Source organism: Oncorhynchus kisutch, linkage group LG3, assembly GCF_002021735.2.
Source record: "Oncorhynchus kisutch isolate 150728-3 linkage group LG3, Okis_V2, whole genome shotgun sequence".
Classification (NCBI taxonomy): Eukaryota; Metazoa; Chordata; class Actinopteri; order Salmoniformes; family Salmonidae; genus Oncorhynchus; species Oncorhynchus kisutch.
In genome coordinates, this window is record NC_034176.2 from 20,038,972 (window position 1) to 20,058,833 (window position 19,862).

At 40.7% G+C, this 19,862-nt stretch overlaps 1 protein-coding gene across 1 annotated transcript in view; it reads left to right on the forward strand.

Moving 5' to 3' along the window:
• LOC109871565 (GDNF family receptor alpha-2-like) overlaps positions 1-17,899 on the forward strand; it is a 70,073-nt gene extending 52,174 nt beyond the window's left edge. Inside the window, exons 5-9 of the mRNA XM_020462457.2 lie at positions 2,263-2,375; positions 3,608-3,748; positions 6,101-6,267; positions 12,812-12,862; positions 16,265-17,899. Coding sequence (XP_020318046.1) covers positions 2,263-2,375; positions 3,608-3,748; positions 6,101-6,267; positions 12,812-12,862; positions 16,265-16,405 — 613 coding nt within the window. The 3' untranslated portion in view covers positions 16,406-17,899. The remainder of the gene's footprint in view (positions 1-2,262; positions 2,376-3,607; positions 3,749-6,100; positions 6,268-12,811; positions 12,863-16,264) is intronic.
• The last annotated feature ends 1,963 nt before the right edge of the window (positions 17,900-19,862 follow it).

Here is a 19,862-nt window from a genome sequence, read left to right on the forward strand (position 1 = left end):
GCTTAAGATTCCGCAGTAAACAGTATTCTGAAACAACTTTATTATGCTGCAAGGGTGTGGAGCAAGGGCTGCATAGTCAAAATCATTGGGGCGGCAGGTATCCTAGTGGTTAGTGTTGGGCCAGTAACCGAAAGGTTGCTGGATCGAATCCCTGAGCTGACAAGGTAAAAATCTGTTGTTCTGCCCCTGAACAAGGCAGTTAACCCACTGTTCCTAGACCAGTTAACCCACTATTCCCCGGTAGGCTGTTATTGTAAATAAGAATTTCTTCTTAACTGACTTGCCTAGTTAAATAAATAAAATTACCTTTGGCCTTCCAGCCATTATTGTGTTATTGACTGTACGTTTGTTTATCGCATGTGTAACTCTGTGTTGTTGTTTTTGTCGCACTGCTTTTGCTTAATCTTTGGCCAGGTCGCAGTTGTAAATGAGAACTTGTTCTCAACTGGCCTACCTGGTTAAATAACGGTGAAATTAAAAAAAGAATAAAAAAAGAAGGGTCGGGGCAGGGTAACATGAATAAGTCCATGTTAGATAGGGAGGGCATGAGGGCTAGTGAATCACTCCATCTTAGTGGGTGTCAGTGATTTGGAAATACAGGACAACTGTGCACACGCTTCTCCAATAAACCTACTTAACTGGATTAGTGATGCCACCCTCCAGGTATGAATACATTTAAGCTTTTATCATAAACACACATAAACAAAAACACACTATTTTTATCAGTTAAGAGCCAAGTTGGGTAGCACTTGAGATGACCATGATAACCGTCTCAATTGGAAATGACCCTTAAAAGCTGCATTGTCGACAATGTGCAAATAGATTGAATCACAGGTTAAAATACATTACTATTTGACTATTTGTTATTTATATACTTACAGTGCCTTCAGAAAGTATTCACACCCCTTGACTTTTTCCACATCTTCTTGTGTTACAAAGTGGGATTCAAATGGATTTAAGTACATTGCTGCAAACAGGATGCATGTTTTGGAATATTTCTATTCTGTACAGGCTTCCGTCTTTTCATTCAGTCATTTAAGTTAGTATTGTGGAGGAGCTACAATGTTGTTGATCCATCTTCAGTTCTCTCATATCACAACTATTAAACTCTGTAACTGTTTTAAAATCACCATTGGCCTCATGGGGAACTCTCTGATCAGTTTCCTTCCTCTCTGGCAACTGAGTTAGGAAAGACACCTTTATCTTTGTAGTGACTGGGTTTATTTATACACCACCCAAAGCCTAATTAATAACTTCACCATGCTCAGAGGGATATTCAGTCACGTTTTTTTTTACACATCCATCAATCAGTGCCCTTCTTTGTGAGGCATTGAAAACCTCCCTGGTCTTTGTGGTTAAAGCTGTGCTTGACATTCACTACTTGATTGAGGGACCTTACAGATAATTGTATGTGTAGGGTACAGAGATGAGGTAGTCATCAAACATTTGTATCACTATTATTGAAAACAGAATGAGTCCATGCAACTTATTATGTGATTTGTTAAGCACATTTTTACTCCTGGACATATTTAGGCTTGCCATAATAAAGGGATTGAATGTCTGAAGACCTTTCAGCTTTTCAAATTCCACTTGGAGATTATGGGGTATTGTGTGTGGATCAGAGACACACAATCTAAATGTAATCAATTTTAAATTCTCTTTAACACAAACAAAATGTGGAAAAGGTTTTCTGAAGGCACTGTATTTTCTCTGTATTTGAGTATTTTCTAATAATGTGACCCGATTCAGCTTCTATTGGAAGTATTTTAAATTATTTTCAAATAAATTCCTATGAAAATATTTAATTCCAAATAAATTATTTTAAATATCAAACAGACCTGGGTTCAAATGTATTGGAGTATTTATTTTTATTTGAAAATACAGTGTGTGTTTAACTATTTTCAAATACGTGCCAACTCTTTCCAAGTGTATTTCCAAATACATTACAATAGTGTTTTCAAATAAGAAATATCCAAATGCTTAATTCCAATGTCTTTGAAAGTAGTTTAAATACCTCAAATAGCATTTGAACCCGGGTCTGATGTTGTGTACCAACAATGTGAATGATGCACCCTCATGTGGGGATAAGTGAAAATGTGACATTTATTAGATGTTTCTTTAGCTAATTGGACATTTATTCAGCATATATGCTCAAATGTACATGTAGTAGTCTGCTGTTGAACTATGGGTGAATCAGTTCATTGGAAATATCACACTTCCAGGGTGTGTGTTGTTGATGTAGTCAACTGTGTTTGTGCGCAGGTCTAGACTGGCAGATTTCCACATGAACTGTATGGTGTCTCAGCATACGGTCAGCAGCTGCCCAAATGAGGACAACTACCAGGCCTGTCTGGCCTCCTACGCCGGCCTCATTGGTGAGTGCATGGGACTTTTATCTATACATACCCCGTGGAGGCATAGTGCTTTATTAGTTATTATAAGCATGTATGAGCTTGTATAGTGGATTATTTTAAGGCTTAAGACATAAGACATTTTAGGGTGTTAAAACATGCTCATGGCTAGTCTAATAATTCATTATAACCACATTATAATGCACTATACCTGCATACTTTAGGTAAAGTGATACCCATACCGCTCCTCTTATTCTCCCCCCAAACACATTGCAGATCAATGGCTAAATGGAGGTGATGATGTAGTGTTTAGTTCATTTAAACATTTAATGACACATATAGTAATGTTCTTCAAATAGAACAAGAAAAATTGGTGCAGCAAAGACATTCTTCCATACCAGTAGACATTTGATAGCACCTTGGAAATGAGTTGACACTATTCAGTACGATCAATGAGGTAGACAAAAGGAGTTATTTTTTGACTACTTTGAGTGAACCTACAATACCGTTTAGAGACAGCATAGCAATAGCTTTACCACTACCACCTGTATGTAATTTAATTGTTGATAATTACTATAAATGTGTCAAACATACTGTATCTCTAGAGTAAACTCCCTGGGTTTGCTTCCGAGTGGGTCAGCGGTCTAAGGCGCTGGCCAAGCATTGTCCGGCTTGGACTGGTTAGGCCGTCATTGTAAATAAGAATTAGTTCTTAACTGACTTGCTTAGTTAATTAAAGGTTAAATAAATAAGTCAATAATCGGACATTCCATTACCCTTGCCAGTGCTTCTGGACTACACCGTATGAGGTGTCTTTCCACAAATAAAGCACTCCTCTCTTGAAGGCATTATCGAACAGAATTGCTGTTTTTGGTTCCATCTTTCTAAACTAATATGACTAGCTCATTCCAGATGGACACTCCACGTCTGAAACAAGAATCAATCAGCATACTACTGTTAGCTGGCTTCATCTTACCTCTGCCTCCATGGTACAATAGTCCCTGTTGCCATGAGTAACATACTGTAAGCGTTACTCTTTATAGTAAATGTAGTCCATTATTATCCATTAGTGGCCTGTGAATGATCTGTAACTGTAGTGTTACTCTTTATAGTAAATGTAGTCCATTATTATCCATTAGTGGCCTGTGAATGATCTGTAACTGTAGTGTTACTCTTTATAGTAAATGTAGTCCATTATTATCCATTAGTGGCCTGTGAATGATCTGTAACTGTAGCATTATTCTCACCTTTTATAGGGACAGATATGACTCCCAATTACGTGGATGGCAGTTTCACCAACTGGACTGTCTCCCCATGGTGCACCTGTAAAGGAAGTGGGAACCAGGAAGAGGAGTGTCAGAGCTTTCTGAAGGACTTCACAGAGAACATGTGCTTGAGTGAGTCACACTTGCATTTAAAAAACAAATTGTAACACATACAAGACCACCACTGGTTTGATTTGAAAATCACCACCGTTCAAATCGGTAGTGTGTTTCCCTCGAAACTGAAAGTGAACTGTCACATCTGATTTATTTTAATTGTTCTGAGTTAGATTTCAGATTTGGGGTCTGTGTTTTTTTTTTTTAAAGGCGATGTCTCGTGGCACTCTTAGAATCAATCTCTAAGTCTGATAACAAACCAACCAAACCTCTTTGACCACTTATTGTGTTTGGTTTGAAATAACAAGATACCTCTAAAGCCAGTACACCTCAATACCCCAACATTTGGATACAAATTGTTCTACAGATTATGGGATAAGGCCATTATTTTCATGTCATTTCCACATTTTCCGTTAGATATTAGTGTTTATCAGTCTATGAAAAAAATAGAATTTAATGAAAAAACTTGTCATGGGAATGCGAAAGAATAGGAAAAGCATCCTAATGGCACAATTTAGTAGTCAAATGTCAGGTATACCGCCTCACCATTATGATGTACCATACAATGGCATCAGAATTACAAGATACCATTGCTTTTAACATGTTCCATTGTGTGGATAATGCTTTCAGACCATTTCAATAGATTGCCATGGTGCACTTTTAGCTGAGTCTGCAAGATGAGGGATGAGGCTTGTTGTTGAGGAGGCGTCTTGGAAAATAATACAACATGCAGCATCTCCTCTTTGCATTCAAAAGGAACTGGAGAAGATAAAGTGAAATAGATTAAGCGTTGCTCTTATACACTAAGTGGGGGGACATAACAGTCCACAGAGACGGTACGTATTATGTAAAATTAGATAACAAGCTAATCGTATTCAGCCTCCTCCCTGCAGGCAATAGCAATAGGGTTAAAACAACGTATCTGAAGTCATAAAAAAATGGAATTGTTGTCGGCAGTGAGCTTAATCACTCGGTGGAACATTTGGGTGCAGTAAAGCATCCGCTGAAGGAGCCCTCTAGCCAACTTTGGTGATTTATATTTTTATTCCACCAGCACCTCTCTGGGTGATCTTACCACCCCAGCAAACAGATGCATGAAAACAACACTCTTCTCTTGACTTGACCAGCATCTTATTACAGACCTTAAGATACTTTACTAGACTTTCAGAAATCACAAGCATTATATTCTTCACAGATTTGCCATTCCTCCTAGATTTGTATTGTAACCGACCCAAGGCCAAGATATCCAAGCACCCATGGAGTGTCTTCTGAAGTCAATATGTCTTTACAACATGCTGTGTGTGTACAGTATGTGTGCATGTGTGTCAGGTGAGTGTGGGGGCGTGTGTGTGGGGGTGTGTGAGTTGGGGTGCGTGTGTATGTGTCGGGGTGTGTGTCGGGGTGCGCGTGAGGGTGTATGTGTCGGGGTGCGCGTGAGGGTGTATGTGTCGGGGTGCGCATGAGGGTGTATGTGTCGGGGTGCGCGTGAGGGTGTATGTGTCGGTGTGTGTGTGAGGTTGTATGTGTCGGTGTGTGTGTGAGGGTGTATGTGTCGGGGTGTGTGTGCAGTTTTTGCTTTGTCTGAGAATGTTCTGAGTCTGATCAGTCACAAATCTATTCAAAGTCATCTCTGTGTGGTGACCTTATAATGGAGGTGGTTGCCAAGCAATTACACGGTTTGCCTTCTTTCTGCCTGAACAGAAATAAACATGTGTTCTGTTAAAATGGACAAGCAGAGTGAAAAGGTACTTTGTCCTGGTTTACCCCCACCCATCAGAAAAGCTGACTGGAGATGTATTTGTCTCCCTCCCCCTGAAAGTATTTTGGGTTCATTCATTTGCTTTTAAAAGACTCCATCTCATGGTGTGCCTTTCTGCTGGACATTACTGACAAACAAACACAGGACTAATAGGTCATGTTGTTGTTGTAAATTGATAAAAAAAAGGTTCAAGTGAGTTCCCTTATGAGTCAAGGGCTTTGGCCGTGGTGTCTGTGGATGAACATCCTGCATGTGGCTGATATTTTCTCTCCGCTCTAAGATAAAGATTTTTGTTATCCAAAATGATACGGTGAAAATCAGATGATGTAGATTATTGTAGAGAGATGTAGGTAAGCTCCAATAAAGTCAGCTAAATACTTAGCTTTGGCACTCTAAAAAAAACAAAGTTAAACTAAATAGTCAACTGACAAAACACTGTTACCTTGCTTGTTAAGGAACTGCACATGGACTAACTGACCAAAAATAGGTAGATCAACGCCCACACCCAAAATTGGGCAAAGGACCAAAAAGTTTACTTAGAGCTGACTGTTAGCTGCCCCAACACTGGGAAGACAGTCAAGACAAATGACTTTATCTCTTTGTCCCCACAGGAAATGCCATTCAAGCATTTGGTTATGGAACAGACAGTCTCTCCCACAAAGCTGAGTCTGTCCCATCGACCTCCTCCATGAAGCCTGGATTAGAGACCTCAATCAGCACCTCAGAGCCTCTAGATAACCCCAATGATGTCCAGCCTGAGGATGAGGCCAACGGGAAGGTAAATTACCAGCTACTATAGCACCTGCTGCCACATTCCAATTACCAGGGTCATGTTCATTATTAGGGCATGCAACGGAAAACGTTTAAAAGCGTTTTGTAACTGAAAACGAATGAATGTTTTTTGATGGACAATACCAGGATGTCTCTCCCTGTTCAGTAAAAAAAAATCCTTTAGGTGCCTAATGAACGTGACCCATTTATCACCTTGCTATAGATTCAATGAAAACTGGTAAACATGGGTATATTCAGTGGGGTGAAATATTTAGAATGTTGCAGATATTTCATAGAGCTGACAATAATTGCTGTTCTACATTAAACAGAATCATGTCAGTCATATTTGCTGTGGAGTATATAAATCCAAATGTGCGTATGAAGATGTTTTTGACCTATCCCATAGACACAGTTACTGTGTTTGATCGAATACTGAATTGGGACCTTGGTACGGCTTTAAACGAGAAAAGTAATTGGTTTTATTACATGAGTTATATAGGGATATTTATAATTCCATGTTTCATGCATGGCTGAGAAACAACATAGTTTTGGCATCATTATTATATATGGAAAGACTCCTATAAAGATGTTGAATGCTGAGCAATTTCAGGCTTTCACATCCATTAAATGGTCATCTATTACACTGTTCTCTACATAACCCACATTGTGATAAAGACAGCAAATTAATACCTTAAAAATGGTGTGAGGGAGAGAATGAATGAATAAGCCACACCGATAACATTAACAGTAGGAGGTAGAGGGGAGCGGTTGAATTGCTTTCTCCAAAGGTTCTGTATGTATGTCAGTATTGATGCACCGCTCTGTGCCTCTCTCGCTGCAGTGCAATGCTTAATTTATTGTAAAAATGGTAATTAGGAAACAATAAGACATGTGATTACTCAAGCAGGAAGTTTATAATTAGAGAGGGAGCCGGTGGGGACATTTTGGGTGGCCCTTCATTCTGCAGCAACTATGCTTGGCAATTAAAACTTGTCAAACTTCCATCGTAGATTAGCTGGGGGAATGCTGATATGACTCCTCTTGGAAAAAGACTGGCTGTCTCGCCTTGTAAATCTCATGTGTGCTCAGGACCACACGCATGCTGGTGTCCAGTTAGTGGAATTGCTATGCAAAGGAAATCAAATCAAATCAAATCAAATTTTATTTGTCACATACACATGGTTAGCAGATGTTAGTGCGAGTGTAGCGAAATGCTTGTGCTTCTAGTTCCGACAATGCAGTAATAACCAACAAGTAATCTAGCTAACAATTCCAAAACTACTGTCTTATACACAGTGTAAGGGGATAAAGAATATGTACATAAAGATATATGAATGAGTGATGGTACAGAGCGGCATAGGCAAGATACAGTAGATGGTATTGAGTGCAGTATATACATATGAGATGAGTATGTAAACAAAGTGGCATAGTTAAAGTGGCTAGTGATACATGTATTACATAAAGATGCAGTAGATGATATAGAGTACAGTATATACGTATACATATGAGATGAATAATGTAGGGTATGTAAACATTATATTAGGTAGCATTGTTTAAAGTGGCTAGTGATATATTTTACATCATTTCCCATCAATTCCCATTATTAAAGTGGCTGGAGTTGAGTCAGTGTGTTAGCAGCAGCCACTCAATGTTAGTGGTGGCTGTTTAACAGTCTGATGGCCTTGAGATAGAAGCTGTTTTTCAGTCTCTCTGTCCCAGCTTTGATGCACCTGTACTGACCTCGCCTTCTGGATGATAGCGAGGTGAACAGGCAGTGGCTCGGGTGGTTGTTGTCCTTGATGATCTTTATGGCCTTCCTGTGACATCGGGTGGTGTAGATGTCCTGGAGGGTAGGTAGTTTGCCCCCGGTGATGCGTTGTGCAGACCTCACTACCCTCTGGAGAGCCTTACGGTTGTGGGCGGAGCAGTTGCTGTACCAGGCGGTGATACAGCCCGACAGGATGCTCTCGATTGTGCATCTGTAGAAGTTTGTGAGTGCTTTTGGTGACAAGCCGAATTTCTTCAGCCTCCTGAGGTTGAAGAGGCGCTTCTGCGCCTTCTTCACGATGCTGTCTGTGTGGGTGGACCAATTCAGTTTGTCTGTGATGTGTACGCCGAGGAACTTAAAACTTACTACCCTCTCCACTGCTGTTCCATCGATGTGGATAGGGGGGTGTTCCCTCTGCTGTTTCCTGAAGTCCACAATCATCTCCTTAGTTTTGTTGACGTTGAGTGTGAGGTTATTTATCTAACACCACACTCCGAGGGCCCTCACCTCCTCCCTGTAGGCCGTCTCGTCGTTGTTGGTAATCAAGCCTACCACTGTTGTGTCGTCCGCAAACTTGCTGATTGAGTTGGAGTCGTGCGTGGCCACGCAGTCGTGGGTGAACAGGGAGTACAGGAGAGGGCTCAGAATGCACCCTTGTGGGGCCCCAGTGTTGAGGATCAGCGGGGTGGAGATGTTGTTGCCTACCCTCACCACCTGGGGGCGGCCCGTCAGGAAGTCCAGTACCCAGTTGCACAGGGCGGGGTCGAGACCCAGGGTCTCGAGCTTGATGACGAGCTTGGAGGGCACTATGGTGTTAAATGCCGAGCTGTAGTCGATGAACAGCATTCTCACATAGGTATTCCTCTTGTCCAGATGGGTTAGGGCAGTGTGCAGTGTGGTTGAGATTGCATCGTCTGTGGACCTATTTGGGCGGTAAGCAAATTGGAGTGGGTCTAGGGTGTCAGGTAGGGTGGAGGTGATATGGTCCTTGACTAGTCTCTCAAAGTACTTCATGATGACGGAAGTGAGTGCTACGGGGCGGTAGTCGTTTAGCTCAGTTACCTTAGCTTTCTTGGGAACAGGAACAATGGTGGCCCTCTTGAAGCATGTGGGAACAACAGACTGGGATAGGGATTGATTGAATATGTCCGTAAACACACCAGCCAGCTGGTCTGCGCATGCTCTGAGGGCGCGGCTGTGGATGCCGTCTAGGCCTGCAGCCTTGCGAGGGTTGACACGTTTAAATGTTTTCCTCACGTTGCGGGCCGTGTCAGTGGCACTGTATTGTCCTCAAAGCGGGCAAAAAAGTTATTTAGTCTGCCTAGGAGCAAGACATCCTGGTCCGTGACGGGGCTGGTTTTCTTTTTGTAATCCGTAATTGACTGTAGACCCTGCCACATACCTCTTGTGTCTGAGCCATTGAATTGAGATTCTACTTTGTCTCTATACTGACGCATAGCTTGTTTGATTGCCTTGCGGAGGGAATAGTTACACTGTTTGTATTCGGTCATGTTTCCGGTCACCTTGCCCTGATTAAAAGCAGTGGTTCGCGCTTTCAGTTTCACGCGAATGCTGCCATCAATCCACGGTTTCTGGTTTGGGAATGTTTTAATCGTTGCTATGGGAACGGCATCTTCAACACACGTTCTAATGAACTCGCTCATCGAATCAGCGTATTCGTCAATGTTGTTGTCTGATGCAATACGAAACATATCCCAGTCCACGTGATGGAAACAGTCTTGGAGTGTGGAATCAGATTGGTCGGACCAGCGTTGAACAGACCTCATTGCAGGAGCTTCTTGTTTTAGTTTCTGTCTGTAGGCAGGGATCAACAAAATGGAGTCATGGTCAGCTTTTCCGAAAGGAGAGCGGGGCAGGGCCTTACATGCATCGCGGAAGTTGGAATAGCAATGACCCAAGGTTTTTCCAGCCCTGGTTGCGCAATCGATATGCTGATAAAATGTAGGGAGTCTTGTTTTCAGATTAGCCTTGTTAAAATCCCCAGCTACAATGAATACAGCCTCCGGATATATGGATTCCAGTTTGCAAAGAGTCAAATAAAGTTTGTTCAGAGCCATCGATGTGTCTGCTTGGGGGGGAATATATACGGCTGTGATTATAATCGAAGAGAATTCCCTTGGTAGATAATGCGGTCGACATTTGATTGTGAGGAATTCTAAATCAGGTGAACAGAAGGACCTGAGATCCTGTATGTTGTTGTGGCCACACCACGTCACGTTAACCATGAAGCATACGCCCCCGCCCCTCTTCTTACCAGAAAGATGTTTGTTTCTGTCGGCGCGATGCGTAGAGAAACCAGCTGGCTGCACCGACTCCGATAGCGTCTCTCCAGTGAGCCATGTTTCCGTGAAGCAAAGAACGTTACAGTCTCTGATGTCCCTCTGGAATGCTACCCTTGCTCCCATTTCATCAACCTTGTTGTCAAGAGACTGGACATTGGCGAGAAGAATGCTAGGGAGTGGTGCACGATGTGCCCGTCTCCGGAGTCTGACCAGAAGACCACTTCGTTTCCCCCTTTTACGAAGTTGTTTTTTTGGGTCGCCGGATGGGATCCATTCCGTTGTCCTGGGTGAAAGGCAGAACACAGGATCCTCTTCGCGAAAGTCATATTCTTGGTCGTACTGATTGTGAGTTGACGCTGCTCTTATGTTCAGTAGTTCTTCTCGACTGTATGTAATGAAACCTAAGATGACCTGGGGTACCAATGTAAGAAATAACACGTAAAAAAACAAAAACTGCATAGTTTCCTAGGAACACGAAGCGAGGCGGCCATCTCTGTCGGCGCCGGAAGTTGCGTAGTCTGCTGTCTGTTTGATGGCTGGACAGGCTTTCCCAGACACTTGATAAGTAATCTGAAGTTTTGATTGATAAATGAGGCCCGTGGAGAATTACACCCAATTGGGCTGTGCTGATTTGATTTTATTTGATTTGCTGCTCAAGCTTAATTCCCTCTCAAGTCAATTTCCCTGTATTCGGTATCACCAGTAACAGGTAAATTGTGCTATGTGAGTTTGTTGACTGGTAAAGCTTTATTCTTCCTTTAATAATGTTAGCTATGCCCTAATGTCCTGGAAATTCTACCTTATTCAGTCAATAACTATGTGCTCAAAATGTGTTCTCAAATGATCAAAGGAGAGGAGATATCTAGGTGACATATCACTTTGTCTTATCGCTGTTAACAACTTCTGTATTTTCAACCCTCTGGAAAGTTTCAGGGAGTGAAACTGTTGAGGGCTGTTGAATGTATAGGGGAATGAATAATGTGGATAAGACGCCATTTTCCCTACCAATCAGGATTTCAATTAATTCAGTGGACAGGCCTTAAGAGTGGTGCTAACATTTATAAATGGAGAGGTTTGGGAAGAAGCATTTCACTAAATTAAACTTAATTTAGTTTAGTAAAATAATTCCATTTAGCCTACAGAGGAAGTAGGATAAGCAAAAAAAACATTTCCCATTGAACATGTTATTATATTATATGAATTACTATATTGATTCTACTAACGTTCTCTACTTCTGTATTTTTCCACAACAGTTTTGTAAGCGTTTCAGTGTGTTCAGATCTATTTAAGAATCCATTGTGCCGTAACCATTGGGATAAATGTGTGGTCCAATAGTTGTAAATACTATGTTGGTGCAGCCTTTGCATAGATATGTGCAAGCACTTTAACACGACCTGAAAATACCAACTCTGTCGTTGCCCTAGTCATTGCTCACTGCCTGGCGGTGCTGTGTGTATAATAGAGCCCCTAATGTCACTGCCATTTCAGCTGTTTGTAAATGGGGATCAAAAGGTGTTTTAAATGTTCCATTGTAATTGTCTGCCTATATACAAGTGACTCAGAAAATGACAAACTCACAATGATGTCTTTGTAGCACTCACGGTATGGGAGTTCCACATATTGTTTTTCTGTGTCTATGTTCCTGCAGAAACCTGATTGGAATTTAAATGACACATCTTAACAGGTTTTTTTAATCAGGAAAAGAATGCCTTTTTGTATTCTTTTTGGATAGTCGTGTTATGTAAGTGGACCATTGTATAAGTGAGAATTAGCCCCCTCTTCAGAGTCAATTTCAGCTTGTGTGCCCTTGACTGTACAGTACATTGTGTTGATTTTCAACTCAATTGAATGTAATTGATTGTGGACCAACCCTGGGTTACCTAATAACCAGCCCTGAAAAACACATCTGAACATTACTGTTCGACAAAGCTCTGATCAATTGTAAAACGTACTCCTGCTACATGTTTAGCTACTTTTTCAAAACAAAATGAATAATATCCTGTTATCCCCAAAAACATGTTGTGTGTGGCTGTGTGAGTATCTGTGTGTGCATGCGTGTGTGCGTGCATGTCTGTGTGTGTGTAAAAATATTGGCTGCAGACAAAGATCTGGACCGATGTCAACAGACTGCTGCCACACATCACTGCACCTGCTAATTAATTGGCTTTTAGTTGCGGATGTGTTTGCTGCATTGTCAAGCAAAGATTGCTTTTTTGGCAACTGTCGTTTAACCATTTCTCTGTACAGTCACACATCTGAAACCAAGCTCTTCCTTAATAAATACAGCCTTTCTTTTCACCTAAAGCCCACACAAAAACATCTCTCAGTGCTTATATAACTTGACCATTTACTATTTATTATCATTATTGTATTTTTCTAAAACAGTTTGGCCATGTTGTGTTACCTTGTTTTGTATATACTGCTGTTAGAACATGAGGAGTTGGAAGATAATATCTGACTATGTTTTTCTCTGTGTACAGGGAAATGTACCAAAGTGGAATCTCTCAAAAGGCTACATTGGTGGAGATGAGGTAAGTAAGGAGGGAATATTTCATGTTTCTGTTGATGTGCTATGGTTTTGCAGGGGAAAATAGGGCCTCTGTAAACCAAGGAAGCTGCACTTACAGAGCCTTCATTAAGTATTCACACCCCTTGACTTATTCCACATTTTGTTGTGTTACAGCCAGAATTGTTTTTGTCACCGTTCTACACACAATACCCCATAATGTTGAAGTGAAATTGTTTTTCAAAATCTTTACAAATAAATAAATACTCTCTAGTCAGTAAGGGGAAAAGGGGGATACCAAGTCAGTTGTAGTGCTGAATGCATTCAACTGAAATGTGTCTTCTGCATTTAACCCAACCGCTCTGAATCTGAGAGGTGCGGGGGGCTGCCATAATCGACATCCACGTCTCCGGCGCCCCGGGAACAGCCTTGCTCAGGGGCAGAACGACAGATTTTTACCTTGTCAGCTTGGGGATTAGATCCAGCAACCTTTCAGTTACTGGCCCTTGAACCACTCGTATTCAATCCCTTTGTTATAGCAAACCTAAATCAGCTCAGGAGTAAAAATGAGCTTAACAAGACAGATAATAAGTTGCATTGACCAGGGAGGTAAAAAAAAAGCAGACATTGAATTTGCCTTTGATCATGGTGAAGTTATTAATTACACTTTGATTGGTATATCAATACACCCAGTCACCACAAAGATACAGGCATCCTTCCTAACTCAGTTACCGGGGAGGAAGGAAACTGCTCAGGGATTTCACCATGAGGCCAATGGTGACTTTAAAACAGTTACAGAGTTTAATGGCTGTGATAGGAGAAAACTGAAGATGGATCATCAACATTGTAGTTACTCCACAATACTAACTTAAATGACTGAATGAAAAGACGGAAGCCTGTAGAGAATAAAACTATTCCAAAACATGCATCATGTTTGAAACAAGGCACTCAAGTAATACTGCAAAAGTATTGGCAAAGCAATTCACTTTTTGTCTTGAATACCAAGTGTTATATTTGGGCAAATCCATTACAACACATTACTGAGTACCACTCTTCATATTTTCAAGCATAGTGGTGGCTGCATCATGTTATGGGTATGGTTGTAATGAGGGATGCACGATATATAGGTAAGCATAGCGAAATCGGACGATATTAGCTGAAAATTCCAACATCGGCCCAATGTCTAGTTTACCGCCGATGTGCAAAACCGATGTCAAAGCTGATGTGCATACCTATATAACGTAGGTAGATGACGTGCATACCTATATAACATAGGTAGATGACGTGCATACCTATATAACGTAGGTAGATGACGTACATACCTATATGACGTAGGTAGATGACGTACATACCTATATAACGTAGGTAGATGACGTGCATACCTATATGACGTAGGTAGATGACGTACATACCTATATGACGTAGGTAGATGACGTGCATACCTATATGACGTAGGTAGATGACGTACATACCTATATGACGTAGGTAGATGACGTACATACCTATATAACGTAGGTAGATGACGTACATACATATAACGTAGGTAGATGGCGAATATACCTATATAACGTAGGTAGATGACGTATGTACCTATATAACGTAGGTAGATGACGTGCATACCTATATAACGTAGGTAGATGACGTACATACCTATATAACGTAAGTAGATGACGTACATACATATAACGTAGGTAGATGACGTACATACCTATATGACGTAGGTAGATGATGTGCATACCTATATAACGTAGGTAGATGACGTGCATACCTATATGACGTAGGTAGATGACGTGCATACCTATATAATGTAGGTAGATGACGTGCATACTTATATAATGTAGGTAGATGGCGTAATGACGCCGCGAAAAATATAGAGCTACACGTGCAACACAGCATTCCTAACCTAGCCCACAATGTCTGCTGTGTGGATCGAGCAGTCAACAAATTGAGCAGTCATTTGAAAGAGTAAGAAAATGTCAGCGAGACAACTCAAAGGCGAAATCCATTAACACCAAAATAAGGCAATTCATTGCCCTTTGACAATCAGCCATTCTCTGTCGTGGATGATGTTGGCTTTCGCTGACTGGTCGAGCACCTCGAGCCCTGGTACAGTACACACTACCAAGTAGGCACTATTTTCACTACCAAGTAGACACTATCATCCCTAGTTGTAATTGTTAAGGACTGGCTAGTGTTTTTGGATAAAAAGAAACAGAATAGAGCTAAGCACAGGCAAAATCCTAGAGGAAAACCTGGCTCAGTCTGCTTTCCACCAAACACTGGGAGATAAATTCACCTTTCAGCAGGACAATAACCTAAAACACAAGGCCAAATCTACACTGGAGTTGGTTACCAAGAAGACAGTGAATGTTCCTGAGTGGCCGAGTTACAGTTTTGACTTAAATCTACTTGAAAATCTATGGTAAGACCTGAAAATGGTTGTCTAGCAATGATCAACAATCAATTTGACAGAGCTTGAAGAATTTAGAAAATAATAAATGGGCAAATTTAATGCAATCCAGGTGTGGAAAGCTCTTAGAGACTTACCCAGAAAAAGGTGATTCTACAAGGTATTGAGTCAGGGGTGTGATACTGTATTTCTGTACTTGACTTTCTATAAATTTGCCAACATTTCTAAAAACATGTTTTCACTTTGTCATTATGGGATATTGTGTGTAGATGGGTGAGAAAAAAAATGATTGAATCCATTTTGAATTCAGGCTGTAACACAACTAAATGTGAAATATATCAAGGGGTATGAATACTTTCTGATGGCACTGTACTTGAAGGCAAAAGGTTTGCTACAGTAGGTGTTGCAGGAATGAGAGCAAATTGAAAACACATTCAAAATGCTTAAAATGTTATGGAAAAGCACATAATAAGGCCATATTAGAATGGGCATTACTGAGTAACTCTCTGGGGTGTACAATATCTAGAACATGTTGCTTCTATACTTTCTTCTAATGTACTGTACAACATACTGTAGTTGCCTTTCGCATTGCCTGCTGTTGTCCATGGTGAAATGACTGAATGTCCTGTCTTCACGTAGCGAAGTGACTAATATTGTAGAGAAATAAACATATCCAAATAGCTAAGAAGCAGATTAGTAACCCATATGTGCTATGCCTGTACTATAGCTTGTGCTTTCCTTGAAAGTAATCTTTAAAACGTTTAAGCTGGCGTTACCTAAAGGGGATTGAGAAGGAAGCCTTAGCTCTGCACTGTGCCAATACATGGAAAAGCAGAGTGCACCCAAAAGACTGCAACAGCAGTCACTTTCAACAGATTTCATATGTGCCTCAAATGTGTTCATGTTTTTATTCAGTTGGAGTGGCTGTGGTTCAGTGTTTTACCCGTTCTATGTAAAACACAACACTTGGACTCACTGAGTCATTTCTAACCTTTCCACATGTTGTCCTCCACTCAGCCTTTACTGGAGCCCAGCAGTGGTTACGATGGCCTGACCAGACCCAAGGGTCCTCCTGAAGATGGGTCAGCCTGTGTCTGTGCCAGTGTCTGGGCGCTGCTGCTCAGCCTGACCGCCGCCGTGGCCAACTATGCCCTATAAACCTCCCGGTGGGTTGTCGGTGACCAACAAGCTGATCCCCAACACAGATGCTTGTTCAAGGATGTTTTTTTCTTTCTCCCAGGCATTGTCATGCTATTTCAAAAAGGAGAGGCAGAGAGAACACAATCTGAGATAAACTGAAATATTATTTATTTGATGTAACATTTTGGGTTTTGAGGACCACTACGATCGAGAAAATGGCTTATGGACCCTTATCGTGGTGAAGCCTCAGTGGCCGTTGGCAGTGGCTATCTTCCCATCAGTAACACTGACAAAGACTCAAAGTATCATGTCAAAGACTTCTGCACTGCTGTCATGACAAAGAGGAGAGCGAGAAAGACAGAGTGAGAGAGTGAAAGAGAGAGAGAGTGAGAGATGGAAATGGAGGGAGAGAGAGAGAGGAGAGGAGAGAGAGCTATGCTGTCTGTCACGCGTTTTCCTCTTGAAACAGTGCTTGCCTTTTTAAAAGGACAAACCTCAAACTTTGTTTCCATTACTTGCAGACACAGAAGAATTATGATATTTGTGTCTTTTCAAAAGTGTAAGGCCTAGATTCAATCAGATCAAGCATTAACCAGGTAGAACTGTGTTGGAGCTCTTGTGATCATGGTCATGAAGTCACACCTGTCCCACTCACGTTAGAAGTTCAGAACGAGAAAGTGTAGGCTATATATTTACTCTCAAATTGAAAATCATTCAACTAAATACTGAGGATTTCTATCAGCCTAATGAAGATGTAAATTACATCTCACATTCCAGTGTTCCAACTTATAAACAAGGCTGCATGTCATTTATATTAACGTGACTCTGTGCAGCCAATGGCAATGACAATTGTAACACAGTTCTACCTCTGACACCGTCAAAACATCAGCCATGCGGATGTCGGCTGAAGCGGATCTGATTGAATCGGCCCTAAATCAAAATTCAACTCAGTGTATCCATGTTGGTATAGTAACGGTGAACATTATCTATTTTTTCAGCGGACAAAAAAATTAAACACCATGTTAACTGGTTCTTATTGTTGATAATGAATTAGAGTAAATATCCACACCGTCTGTGTATATAACAAACTGTTTTCTTTCAATCAACCAATATAAAATAAACTGTTTTCTTTCAATTAACCTGTATAAAATTAACGGTTTTCTTTCAATCAACCAAGATAAAATAAACTGCTTTGTTTCAATCGACCTGTAAAAAATAAACTTTTCTTTCAATGAACCTATATAAAAATAAACTGTTTTCTTTCAATTAACCAATTTTACCTATTGGTATTACCTTATGGTCAAGGCGATATGACAGCATTGTATTGTTGAGTACGCAGAACAAATTTTGAGGGCAAAGTTGGCACTGTCTATGAAGAAAAAAGTTGCCAATGATACTGGTTGTATGCCTTTGTTATTTGTATTTCTTTTTGTCTATACAGGTTCAGATCATAGTCAAATATAATGTATAGAGGGATGAAATTAAATTAGCTCCATTTGCTTGGAAAGTCAATGCCTGTGTGTATTGTAGTGTCCTTTGTACAGTGCAAATACATGTGGCCTTACCTATTGTACCACATTCTCCAGCTCATGGGGCATTGCAACACATAGTGACGCTTTACCAAAGGAATCATTCAAATGGATTTATGTCGAAACAACACAAGCCATCAGATCAATATTTGACTACATAAATGCCTGGGATTGAACCCTTCTGTTTCCATTGGACTGTTCCAACAGAGGTGTCTATAAATACTCACAGTTTATAGCTGCTGCACATTCTGCTGTGTTGAGTTTTTTCCCCAATTAATCATTTTTTTGGATTGGTCAATTTGTAGCTGAGTCTTGCAAATGACATCATGACGCGCGGTCTATAATTGATTACAATATTGGCACTGGCCTCCTATAAAGCCAATCAAAATCATGAGATAAATGAAGAGTTTTGACATGTAGTAATGTAAATATATAACTGATCACAATTCACCCCTCACGCAGTGTAGGTCCGGGTATAAAGGGGATTCAGCATTTCTTATACAGTTAACTTAAATTTATGCTGAAAGATTCACACAAAACTGAACCATTTTTTAAATTATTACTGCAAACATGACCACTCAATAGAAGTGAAGACTGAAAACCCTGAAAACAAAGACTGCACACAAAGTAGTCACTAACAATAAATATATCACGTGTGGCAGCTTAAATAAGGAGAGAGGCGGAGAGTGCTCAAAGATGGGATGTCATGGTTACCTGTGTGTATGAGTGTATAAGTGATTGAAAGAGTGAGAAGGAAAATTGTGTGAGAGGCAAAATTCTGCTTGTGTGTGTGTGCATGTGTGTTTGTGTGCATGTCTGTGTGTGCGAGATCTCAAAGCAGGAATGTGCTAGAGGTGCGGTTTTATAAAGATGCGGCTGGAGTCCGGGGGGGGGGGGGGGGCACGGGAAAATAAGAAAGCGGCAGGTTGGTGTGCGTTCACACTTGATTAATGAGCCAGTGGGATGATGTTTCTTATCAACACTCTGCACATGTTGTTGAGAGCAGTAAGGTTTACCAGAATGGGGATCCTCCAATCAGAGGCAGCTCAAACTTCCTTCCCATAATTCCACTTGTTTCAGTGACACCTGCCTGTGTGACTGTTTTCTCTTTGGCATGGTTGGTGTGATTTGTTTCACACCGTGAGGGGGTCACTGTGAAACACTGAACATCATAAAGATGTAGGATCTTAATTTGAGCTAGTTTGCTACAGGAGGAAAATAATCCTGCAGAAGAAAAGAAATGTGAATTTATTGTGTGTGTTACAATTAATGGACATTTGTGTAGGGGTTGACATACAGTTGAAGTCAGAAGTTTACAAACACTTAGGTTGGAATCAATAAAACACGTTTTCAACCACTCCACAAATTTCTTGTTAAAAACTATAGTTTTGACAAGTCGGTTAGGACATCTACTTTGTGCATGACACAAGTAATTTTTCCAACAATTGTTTACAGACAGATTATTTAACTTATACTTCACTGTATCACAATTCCAGTGGGTCAGAAGTTTAGATACATTAAGTTGACTGTGCCTTTAAACAGCTTGGAAATTTCCAGAAAATGATGTAATGGCTTTAGAAGCTTCTGATAGGCTAATTTACATAATTTGAGTCAATTGGAGGTGTACATGTGGATGTATTTCAAGGACTACCTTCAAACTCAATGCTCTTTGCTTGACATCATGGGAAAATCAAAAGAAATCAGCCAAGACCTCAGAAAAAAAATTGTAGACCTCCACAAGTGTAGTTCATCCTTGGGAGCAATTTCCAAACGCCTGAAGGTACCACATTCATCTGTACAAACAATAGTACGGAAGTATAAACACCATGGGACCATGCAGCTATCATACCGCTCAGGAAGGAGACGAGTTCTGTCTCCTAGAGATGAACGTACTTTGGTGTGAAAAGTGCAAATCAATCCCAGAACAACAGCAAAGGACCTTGTGA